Here is a 12,065-nt window from a genome sequence, read left to right on the forward strand (position 1 = left end):
CAACCACATCCCACCAAATACAAAGAACATGCACAGAAGAAAGCTGAAGCTGCAGAACAACTTCTCTCCTGGGCACAGACCAGGATAAAATCTGACAGAATCAGACAGTACGACTGTGAGGCACAAGCCCAAGCACTTTTCCTTTGTGACAACCTTAATGAAGCATCCTTGGCTATTTTGAGCAGGCCTGCTCAGGAAGGAAGGGACCAACAGCACAGGAGCAAGCCTCAGGGTTTTACTCAGTTTTACTGAGGCTCTGTAGCAAGCTAGCCAGAAAAGGCAGAAATGAGCAAATTTCTGCATTTGCAGTGAAGTGCTATGCGAAAGGTAAGTGGGGGAGAAGGAGAAAAATTGGGGTTTTCAGCAAGTGTCAAACCAGTGTCAGCATTTCTAAAGAGCCATACATGGCACAGGCATTAGCGTGCCCTTTACCTCCAAGCACAGGCAGTATATACCTCCAGGGATTTTCAGACGAGTGAATTTTTAGGAGCAAGATATCAGGAGCTGCCATCGTGCAGTGACTAAAAATTAAAAAATAAAAAATAATTTTAAAAAATCAACTTGGACTAGAAGATTCCTCACAAGAAAAATGGATTGGGGAAAAGAAGTGAAGATGTTTAAAGATGAGCAGAAAATTACTATCAGCAAGTCCTCTCACACAGCAGCAGCAGGTTGCTGTAGGTGGTCTTCACTGCTGGAAATAGATGCCGAGTTGTGTCTCATGGGAGAACACGCAGCAGTTTCCCGCTGTCCTAAATAGCATTAGCAATGCACAGCCCCGCCTATCCCTTTGGGTAGGTATTGATTCGGGTCTGTGCTGATGCTATATATGGCTGTAGCTTTCACAGCACACGTTTAGAAAGGGCCTGGATAGAGACAGGAAAGATCTCAATGTTCCAGGCATAAATCAAGGGAAGTATCTACTCTCACCGGGTCCCATGCCAGACCCTGGACAGGACTTCATTTTCCAACCACTAGTTCCTGCTAACAGAGCTTGGCCATTTGCCTTAATGACCAGCAAAAAAAAAAAAAAAGAAATTAGAAATGGTCAACAAAGTGAACTGAAAAGCACTGTTTCACGGATCATTCCTATTACCGAGAGCTGAACATGCTGACAGCACTTCTACCCAAATCGCGGGTTTGTGCAGTTCACTGTGCAAGGCTCCTATGACTGTATAAGAAAACAGCACCCCAACAGGGCTCCCACTTCAAGATTTTTGCAAAATCTTCCCTGCTGGGTTTACTAATGTGCAATCAAATGCCAACAGGAGCTCCGACCACAAGCCTAGCACCACTTTAAAGGCACGCAAACCAGCTCACCCGGAGCCAGACAAGGGAACTACACGGTTTGACAGCAACCTCGCACTGCTGCCAGTCAGATACTCAAACAGTTTTCTTGACGTCCAACTAGTTAATAAGAAGCAGGTACACAAATCTCTGCCCTGTAACTCAAAGACAAAAAAAACTCGTAACGAGTACTCTGAGACTTTCACATACCTAAAAGCATTTTAATGATACACTTAAAAAGCCCGTGTAGTTTATGCCCACTCATCAAACTTCTCTCAGCCAGCATCAAGAGGAACTTAAGAAATGGGCTGACACAGGCTTTACTATAAATATGGATTTACCTTTTGCCAACATTGGCAGATATATGAAATAAGTATTGCTCAGCCTGAACAGGGGTCCCTTTTCTTTTTTGCATGTTTAGAAATGCAATTTAGAAATAAACTGGATTTCAGGAAACAATCTGCCATCTGATTACATAGTACTTGTCTTAAGCTCTAAAGAAATGCACTTTAGAAGAAACTGAAGTACATAGCATCTGCAGTAATCAATTAGAAAACACAGAGAAAAGAAAACAGCAAGGAAGGGAAAGGAGAGAAGACACTGAGACTTTGAAGTTACATTTTGATATCAACCATTTGCTTTCCAAGACTAGTTCCCAGGTTCAGAAACTACTGTTGGGCTTGTGCACTCTTTTCTACTGTACTCTCAGCTTAAGTGTCATGGTTAGAGCTTTATAATCATCAGTTTGATCCAGAAGCTGGCTAGGCACACTGATGAGACCAGCAGACTTTTGATAGTTACTTCTGTCAATTCCACATAATCCTATATGCTAACAACACTAACGAGACATTATCAGAGAAGCACACTTTCAAGAAAAGCACACAAAACACATACTTTACCCGCATACTGCATGAGAAACATGGCAAGGTGCTGATCATATTTCAGTATTTCAGCCAGTTCTCCTGCTGCTCCCAGCTTGTTTATTTGTTTAAAAGAGAGTCCAGGGTTGAGCTCCCACACTCAGCACAGCTCCACGCAAGCCTCCGAGCTCAAAAGGCAAGTTGGGTCCTAATGACAGTAAAACTACTACCGCGCTGCCCCGCAGGCAGGCAGCGACAACTCAGGCATCGAGAGCACAGGTTGGGACTGGAGCTGGCAAACAGCAGCTGCATGTGTCACCATCAGTCTCCAGTGACTGACGCCGATAGGCGGATTCTGGGATGCAGGGGACGGAGGTGGACAAGCAGGTGGAGAAGTGATTAGCAGCGAGTACATCTGAATTTGCAAGGGATTTCATACATCAATGCTTTTAAGCGCTGGCGTGCAGTTAAATAAACCCTGTTTGCATGCCTGAGATTAGTGGCCTTTGCACAGAAAGATTAAGTTCTGGTAATCCTTGATGGTAAGAGGCACACTGCTCGCTTTCCTTGATTCTGGAAGCTTGTACTCAAAAGAAATATTAACTTCAGACAAGCTAATTATTCTAGCAGGGCACTGTCAAAAAAAAAAAAAAAAAAAGAAAGAAAAACAGATACAAAAAGTCCCTTTGTAATTTGACCCTGAAAACACAGCGTTCAGTAATACCAAAGGGCTACCTGCATGTTTTCAAGAGAATGGCATATTTTCACAAATACATATCCACAGCAGCAAAAACACAGAGACTTGATCAAGTCACATAAGAGCTGTGCCATTTGCTTACTGTTGTAACCAAAAACAAACAAAGGAAAAAAATTCCTTACCAGTGTGTGCATGCACATACGTGTGTACACCGGCACAGACCCAGACACTCAACCCTTGTTGCTTCTCTATGGGCAATCCTCAGCAGTCCTCACCAACCTCAGTGCAAAAACCTGGACTGAGGGCCAAGTGCTGCTCTCCAGATGCGAGCCTCACAGAGGGGCAGCACCAGCGCACAGACCTGAACAGCTTCGTCTTGGCCGAGAGCAGAGCAGCTGGATGCAGTGGGAAGGCAGCGCTTTGGGACGGACACATTGGCACTGGAAGAATGCCAGCAGAAAAGTTGGGGATTAGGGAAGAAATCTCACACCATCTTTGGAAGGTGCACAGAATGCCTCTCTAGCAACACCTTATCTTTGAAATTACTTGGAGATGATTGAACTTCACCCCTTCTAAGAGCTCAAGTCACCCATACCAAAAACATGACCTTAAACTAAGAAACCTGACCTTACAGTGGCTCAGACAGAGCTTTCAACAACTTAACGCAGGGGGCTTTTTAATTAGATCTTACAAAATCCCTAAAACAAAACATTAAGGAACAGAAAAACCAACCAGTCAGCTTCCAGAGCTGGAGACAGGTGAAAGGCTGGAGTAAGAAGGAATGCAAGTTTGCTGGACAAACTCCTACCCGAGGTTGCCTTAGCATTTTATCCATCATCTCACAGCTCTGCTGCAATGTTCTGCAGGCCGGAAAGATATGGTGTCTAATTATTGTAGCTGTGCAAGTGAAGTACAGGGGAGCTAGAAAGCGTGTGGACTAACGAGTAACCTATCCAAGGACTAACATGTTTGTGTAACATGCTAAGTGTGTGTGGCACTAGAGAACAAAAGCATTTCTATGCAGCATGATCTGAATATACACTGTTGTTAACACACACATGACCAAAATATGAGCAAAATAATTACGACAGCAAGAAACACATAAAGAAGCTTAAGTATTGTGCTTAAGGAACCAAATAAATGCGTGCATGAACATGCGTATGAATCATAGCCAAAGGATCTTTATGGAGTGCGGCTGTGGGAGAGTTACAGCCCACTGGTAGCTGTGGATACTGGTTTGAGCATGTCCGAACCTCACAGTGCTTCCTACATACAGTCTGGCTGCAGCAGAACGGATCCAGCGCAAGCTGAGTTACACGGCTGGGCACGGCTGAGCCCGCCCAGCATTCAGAAGACAGAGAACCCGAGAGTGACACCCAACCAGTTACACCCAGCAGGTGAGAAGCTGCTGCCACCTTCACACACGCACACCCCCCCTTTGCAAACCAACCACTCCTGGAGCATCAGAAGCAGCCTGCATAACAGTCAGTCAGTTCAATAATTTCCTTAAGCGCAAGTCATTTCTCCCTCCCTCTTGTGCTACCTTGTGACGTTTTAATTATCGTTGAACCCAAAAGGCAGCCTGGAGACTTCCCACCCAGCACAGACCTTACAGAACAGCTTCCCCGCCACCCAAACGGCCACCACCACAGCACTCGCGATGTCACCACCAGCACCAGCTCTCCCGATGTTCTGAAGATTCCCATACGGTCGCTCTTAGATGCGCTACGACGACCCGACCGAGCAGGAGGCCAACTCCTCAACCGCCGTCTCTGGACACCGGGCCCCCCGCCCCAGCCCCTGCGCGGCCAGGAGGGAAAGCTGGTTCGGCCCAGCGAGGCCCGCGGCCGGCCGGCCGGCGATCCGGACGACGCTGCGGCCCCACAGGCGGCAGGAGGAAGCCCCGGGCGGAGGCCGGGACCCGCCGCCGACCCTCCTCCTCACAAACGCGGGGAACGCGGCAGCAGAGACCCGCAGACACGGAGCGGCACGCCGGCCCCGGCCCGCTGAAGCGCTCCAAGGCCCAACCCGTCAAGACCCACGGTCTCACCCGGCGGGCAGCCCCGGGCCGCGGGCGCAGCGAGCAGGCCGGGCCGGGCCCTGCTCGCTCCTACCGGGAGTTCTCCCGGGACGGGACCGGACCGACCCGCCCGGACACAGCGAGGCCCGGAACCCGCTCCGCGCTCACTCACCTCCCCTCACCGCCCGGCCCGGCCCGGCCCCGCCGCGGCCGCCCTCCCCGCTCGCCCCGCCGCGGCCGCCTATTGGCTGCCGCTACGCCGAGGGGGCGGGGTGCTGCGCGCACAGCACGCCGGGACGGTGGCGGTCTCCGCCGCCGCTGAGGCGAAGGGCTGCGGTGTGTCAGGGCGGCGGGTACCGGCCGTCCCCCGGCTCCGGGTCGTTCCCCCGCGTCCCCGGCAGCGCCGTTTCTCCCACCCCCGCAGCCCCCAGCGCTCTCGGGACACCAACGGCCCCGCCCGCCCGCCGTCGTCTCCCGGCGAGCTGGGGCCCGCCTGCCCCTCGCCCCGGGCACGGCTTTGCACCCCCGCGTCCCCGGGCGGACGAGGAGCGAGCAGCGGGACGGAGAGCCCCGAAGCAGAGGGGCTGGTGCGGACCGGTGAGGGGTCTGGCAACGGTGCTGCTGCTCCCCGGCTTCACCGGCCGCAGGCAGAGCGGGCCGCTGGCCGCCCACCCCGGAGAAGCAGCCCCGACTTCCCCCGGTTACTAGGAATAGAGAGCAGGCTGGCAGAAATGCGGTTTATTCAGCTGAAGGTCAGCAAGCAGGGGAAGTGCTCTTCGCCTTTCCCTCTTGTTTCTTTTCCCTTGGGGCAGGATTTAACCGTCCCTCCTCACCCCACGGCCTCAGGTGCACCCACCCCTGTCCGGCCGCGCTCCGGCGGCCTCCCCAGAGCGGCTGGGCGATGGGCGGCACTGGGCGCCCGCGGGGTCACGGCGCGGCTGGGGCAGCAGCGGCGGAGCAGGGGGGCAGATGCTCTCTGGGACAAGAGATGAAAGCAGGCATGGCCTCACGAGGAACGGCTGCCGGTCCGTGCTGTCCCAGCAGGATCTGGAGGTGTCTGCCAGGAATAGAGCCCCAGCTACTCCAGCCTGCGGAGCAACCCCTCCGGCACAAGGCTTAGAGAGAGAGGAGACGCAGGTCAGCGCCGGAGTGCAGATGCCTAGCAAGGCGTCCTCCACTGCAGGGAAGTGCTCGGTCTCCAGCTGTACTGTGTCCTCCACCCACACAAGAGCTTGGCAAAAGTGTCTCCTCTCCCATCCGAGCCACAGCCCTGTGTCTCTGTGGCACCAAGGAGGCTGCCTGAGCCACGATCCCTGCTGTGGATGGGGACGCTGTGATCACAACAGTCCTGCACAGCAAGGGCTCCTGCTCCGGTCGCTCACGCTGTTCCAGATCTGCAGTCTCATCTGGTTCTGTGCCCAGGCACAAACACTGCCGATGGCTGGCCCTGCTGCAGGGCCGTGGGCAGCAAAACTGCAGCAGAGGCAGCAGTCAGCAACACAAGCCCACGTGCAAAGTGTCTCCGTTCACACTGGGTACCCACCCACGACGCTCGCTGCAGGAAGCACGTTGGAGGGAGGCAGAGGATGGCTTCGGCATTACTGGAGGCTCAGCGAGGATGGGTCAGCTTTGCAAAGCAACAGCCGGTGGAGCTCAGGCTTCAAACACATCGTACAGACAGCAAACACATTGTACAGACAGATGATGTGTTAATCCCCAGAACTGAATCAGACTGGATCCACCTACTAGATCCACCTACGAGGCATCAGTCCACCCACAGAGCCAGGACTGCTCTACAGAGGCCTTCTCTCAGGCTCATGCCGTGTTGTACAGCTAGGAACAGGATCCACCATCTGATATTTGGTCTCAGGCCTTTCCCAGGAGGAGGTGAATGCCACAGAGGGCCTGGTGGTCTGAGTTTCTTTAAAGGCACTTTTATTTTTGCCTCTTACTCTAGGATGGAGAAGGCCGCAGGACCAAGGCGGGTTCTGGATATGGCCTTGAGCCTTCATGTCAACAGGTAGAGCAAATGACAGAGGTGGAAACAACTGCTATTTTATGCATAGCACCCTCATTTTCAGATCAGGGTACGTTCTTAGCTAAGAAATGGTTTAATGGACATGATTTTATGAGAAGCTATTAAATATCATCATAGGCTCTGGCAGGGTCAGCAGTCTGGCCACCACTGCAGTGTGGCAGGGCATGCAGCAGTGCTCCCATGGGATGAGTCAGCGTACAGGGACCCTTGCAGTCCCAAATCCAGCCCTATAGCCCTGGTGGGATGAAGCAGCCCACCTGTATGGGGTTTTCCCTGGCTCCAGGGCAGCCGTTCCTCCCGCTCCCTTGCCACAGCTCAGCGTTCAGCCAGTTACTCATTAACTCACTTTACAGCCCAAGCCAAACAGCAACAGCACAGCCCATGCTGCTCTGCACCTCTGCCAGGCATGCAGCGCCTGGGGCTGCTCCTCGCTCACCATGCTAGCTCCCATGCAGATAACAGCTGCTGCCGAGGAACAGCGGGAGCCCTCTCTGTGCCCCCAGTGCCACGGACGGGAGCCCAGACCCATACCCCTCACCTCTTCCTCGGGTGGGCACAGCCTGGAGCAGGGATGACCCTGCCACCTCTCTGGCTGCAGGTTTGATTGCAGCAGCGGACAGGTTTGGGGGACTGCCTAGGCTGCAGCTGTAGGATTGTGAGTTCGGTTTAGGAGGGGCAGCGACTGGGAGCGCTTGCGGTCCAGGACAGATTTAGGACAAGCACGCACCTCCCAGCCTCTGCTGCCTGGGCCAAGAGCCAAAGGCGACAGAGCCACCGCTGTGTGAGCAGCCCTGCCCCGAGTGCCTGGGGCTCGCTGCCCAGAGAGCTGGTGCTGCAGGCAGAGGGGAGGGCAGGTGGATCCCAGGTCTGGACAGGGGAATCTGGGCAGCGATGGGTGAAGGATCTTAGCCTGCAGAGCGAATGCTGAGGGCTTGGTCCCAGGAAACACAAGGCTGCTCTTGCTGAGGCTCTCCAGGCAAAATCTAATGTGTGCCACGCACCTGCAATTTGGGGTGCCTGGGGCTGGTGCAAAACAGGCCGAGATGTGGCTCTGTGGGCAGGCTGGAATTTGGCCATGCTGCTGTCTGGGAATTAGCATCCAGATTGGTCCCACCCCGTCTGTGATCTCCTCCACAGCTGGCGGGCCCCGGGTTCCTGGTCAAGATGCAGGAGATGAGCTGGAAAGCTGGTGACAGCCACTCCTTAACGTGTCAGTCCTGGAGCCGCAGACAGGACACAGTGGGGAGAGACTTGGTGCCTCTACCAGGGAAACGGCGGCCGTTCCCCAGGTGGAGGAGGACTCTCCTCTTCATGCCTGCAGCCAGCTGGGAGAGCTGCAGCCGCACATCCTTCTGCCAGTAGGAGTAGAGCAGGGGGTTCAGGAGGGAGTTGCACAGTCCCAGCAGCCAGAGGTAGTTCTCAATGACTCTGTAGGGGAAGCACTCGAGACAGACAGTTTGCACGATGCTGGCAATGAAGAACGGCAGCCAGGACAGTGTGAAGCACCCGATGAGCATGGCAACAGTGCGCATGGCCTTCATGTCGCTGGTGGTGCGGGATGGGGGGCAGCCCCCCGCCAGCCCTGCGTGCTCCACTTTCTGGATATGCTGCACATGCACAGAGGCAATTTTCAGCATGTCACAGTAGAGATAAATGAAGAGAAAGAGCGCTGGGAAGAAGCCGACGCAGAAGACGGTGAGCATGTAGGCAGGGTGGAAGACCCCGAAGAAGGAGCACTTCTCATCGGTGGAGATCTTCTGAAGGCTCGGACTGAGGACTGGGAGGAAGCCGATGATGGCAGCAACCAGCCAGAGCCCCACCAAGCGCACCCCGACCCGCAAGCCTGTCACCAGCTGGAAATAGTGGAAAGGCTTCCTGATTGCCAGGTGCCGGTCACACGCAACCATAATCAGGGATAGGATAGAGGCAGCAGAAGAGGAGGTCACGAAAGCCATTCTCAAAACGCAGAAGATCTGGGGAGGATAAAAGGGCTGGGAAAATTCATCCATGACCAGACCCATGACCGTGAAGCCAACCATGGCATCCGCAACGGCGAGATTAAGGACAAAATAGAGCCCCTTGGAGCTGCTCTTCTGGATGAGGCGAAGGAGAGCGATGGCCACCAGCGTGTTGGCAGTGATAATGAGCGAGGCCAGCACAGCGAGGGTGGCTCCCAGGGCTGAGCTAGCCATGGCTGTCCCCTGTGGGCCACAGCCCAAGGACGGCACGTCCCCAGCACGATTCTAGGGCGTCCCTCACCTGAGGCTTCTCGGTACGTACAGCTCAGCAGTCAGGCAGCAGTGGGTGCAGCCCCTCTCTCTCCGGGTGGTGCAGCGAAAGCCCTGGCTGCAGTGGCGTCTCTCAGGCTGGGAAGCAGAGCTCTGCCGAGCAGCTGCCTGGCGGAAGGAACCGGTGCACTCAGAGCACCCGCTGTGCCCACGGAGGTCCCTCCCCTCCAGCCACGTTTCCAGACAACCCTGGAGCAGGGCAGTGAGCAGCGAGCGCCTGGGCAGAAAGCTGCCACGATGGCACACGGGATGGTGGACGTCCCCCAGCCAAGCACCAGGGACCAGAGTGAGTGCCCTGCTTTGACACGGGTGCTGGTAACAGGGAACAAGCAAAGCGAGTTTCCAGCGCGCAGCCCCACTGGTACGTGTAGGTGGCACAGCTTGTGGGGCTCCTGCGGGGTCACTGCCAGACCCAGGGCACCCTCTTCCTGCAGGGACCAAGGGAACAATACTGATCCCTTGTCAGAGCAGCAATCACAAAGGCAACCTGGTTATAATGGGGAAAAGTACTGACAAGAGATGTCTGCTAATACAGGTGGAGAAAATGTCTGCCAGCCTGGGAACCCGGCGCATCCTTGGCAGGCGCAGGTGGGAGACTGCAACGCCCTCAATAAGCACAGCTAGGAGCCCAGGGCATCCTTGATAAGCCCAAAACTAACTGCAATAACCTACAGGGCAAAGAAACTGCCATAACCTACAAAGGGGCCTTCTAAGCAAGCAGAAGTCAGCAACAGCTCTTCCAGGAGCTGGTGTCCTCTGTCCACTTATGGATCCACATAAAAATAACTGGCTACCTACCCAAAATGAGCCCCTCTCTCTCTGAGACCTCCCTCTGTGTGATCCTTCAGACCCACCGGGGACGCCTGGCTGACTCCAGGCTCTGTGACACGGATCATCTCCAGAGAGAGACTTCATCTGTCATTGATTGACATCACTCCTGGGAGCAGCTTAATTAACTGTACCATAATACTTTGAATTAAATATATATATACTTGCTACTAATAAAAAGAAAAAATCATACATACACACACTTGCTTTACTTGTCATAAGTGTATTTACCTTACTAATAGTAACTTGTAACAAAGAAATTCAGAAACAGAAACAAAGCCTCTGCATCCTTGCGTATTACTGAATCCTACGAACCCACTGTCACATCCTTTACGCTCCCGCTGGGTAGATAACCCTCACAGGCTGTGACCAGGACTGCTCCATCCCTTTAAACAAAGTGCCACAAGCCACCTCTCCTGCCTCATGAGCCGGAAAAAATCCGAGCTGCCAGGAAACAGGGCAGGTTCAAGCCTTCCTCTGTCAAACAGTAACCTGAGGAGCGCAGGCGGACAGGGAGAGGCTGAGAGCGGGGTCCAGGGCAGGATGTGGCCAAGGGGCAGGACATGGGTGCTGTGACGGGGAGGGAAGATGCAGCAGGTGTACGAATTATGGCCACTATGGATGGAGCTGTGGAGCAGGGAAGCCCTTTTGGAACACCCTGGGTCTGCACCACAGGTGGCTGCGGGAAGGGCTCTGGTGTCCTTATACCCTTACACCTCCTCCTCTTTTGTTTGCCCAGGGAGACATTTGGGGATCCTTAGCCCTGATGGGGGAGAGGGTCCAAATCCCACAGGATGAAATCAAGGTGGAGGGGAGGTTAGACAGACAGAGAAGTGGCAGGACAGCTGGGGAGAAAGCACAAATACAAACTGGAGCCAGTGCCTCCCCGTGAGCACATCCTTGCCCTGTCCCGTATGTAGCGCTGCAGTAGCTCACCGTGACAGGACAGTCCTGCTCTGCAGGGGCTCCTCCATCCCACCTCACCAGGACAGAACAGGTATTTTCACAGGACCATTGCTCAGCAGCAAGGATGTCCAAGTTGTGAGACCACAGCTGGTTCACCAGCCATCACTGGCAGCGATTCCTCCTCGCCGCCATGCCGCTTTGTGTTTCTACTTCACCGTGCTCCTCTGCAGCTCAACACCGCCTGCTTTCCCAGTTACAACCCTAAATACTTCAAATCATGACCTTTATTAGACCCCAGCAGGCATTTCCCTTTTATCCTGCAACAGTCTACCTGCTTTGATGGCTTTCATAAAGGACTTAAAAGCCTTTTGGAAACCCAGACAGACCAGATTAACTCCAGTGTCCTGGTCCACACACTTGCTGACTCCTTCAGAAACCTCCCAGCAGATTTGAAGTCTGGATTCCTCCTCTTCCTCATCCACCAGCCCTTGGCACTGCCAGCACATCCTGGTCATTTATGTTGCAAGTCTTCATTAGAGTTTCTACCAGTGTGGCAAAGACATCGTGGTCACTGGCTGGTAGTTCTCTGAAAACAAAACTTCTTTTGAACCCCATCCACGCTTTTGACACTTCCCTAATGTGAGAACTTTAAATGAGAGGCTACAAGCCTTTTTATCCTCAGATACCCTGACAATTTGGGGTGCAGGCCCAGCCCCCTGCTCACGTTCACTGAACACCCTGTCCTACCCACCTCCTCTGCCAATGTTTCAGCTTGAGACCTACCCCCAAGCTTCCCCATCAGAAGTCTCCAACACAGAAATCCCTTTAAGCTCTTCCAAGTAAAACCAGACAATCTTCAGCTTGTCTACTAGTCTTTGCTTTTTTGAGTGGTCCTTTCATTCCTCAATTGCCCACCAGCCCCAGGGACTCCCTGGAAGGCTTCTGCCTTCTATCTGAAAGAGGAAACACCCTCAGATTTGGGGTTTTACCTTGGTAAGTGGATGCCTATGGTCCCTCTTTTGGTTTTGACCTGGTTTACTGCCATTTTTATATTTAACATAGCAGGGACCATGAAATATTTCTACTTTCCACATTTGGGTAGGACTTTGCTTTCCAGGGTGCCTTGAATACCACCTCCATG

At 53.6% G+C, this 12,065-nt stretch overlaps 2 protein-coding genes across 6 annotated transcripts in view; both read right to left on the reverse strand.

Annotated features, from left to right (window-relative positions):
* ENOX2 (ecto-NOX disulfide-thiol exchanger 2) overlaps positions 1-5,079 on the reverse strand; it is a 59,179-nt gene extending 54,100 nt beyond the window's left edge. Inside the window, exon 1 of one of the 5 annotated variants that reach the window (XM_029997108.1) lies at positions 5,037-5,079. Coding sequence is in view for 1 of the 5 variants with exons in the window: in XM_029997104.1 (XP_029852964.1) it covers positions 2,187-2,208 (22 nt within the window). In the remaining 4 variants the exon portion in view is untranslated. Of the gene's footprint in view, positions 1-2,181; positions 2,418-4,452; positions 4,579-4,894; positions 5,008-5,036 lie in introns of those variants that run through there. The other 4 variants (XM_029997107.2, XM_041119062.1, XM_029997104.1 and 1 more) reach the window with 4 other exon arrangements.
* Positions 5,080-5,197: 118 nt separating this feature from the next.
* GPR119 (G protein-coupled receptor 119) lies at positions 5,198-9,135 on the reverse strand. The gene has a single exon (XM_029997118.2). The coding sequence runs from the start codon at positions 9,092-9,094 to the stop codon at positions 8,114-8,116; it is 981 nt and encodes a 326-aa protein (XP_029852978.1). The 5' UTR covers positions 9,095-9,135; the 3' UTR covers positions 5,198-8,113.
* Between the last annotated feature and the right edge of the window lie 2,930 nt (positions 9,136-12,065).

This window comes from Aquila chrysaetos, chromosome 21, assembly GCF_900496995.4.
Source record: "Aquila chrysaetos chrysaetos chromosome 21, bAquChr1.4, whole genome shotgun sequence".
NCBI lineage: Eukaryota > Metazoa > Chordata > Aves > Accipitriformes > Accipitridae > Aquila > Aquila chrysaetos.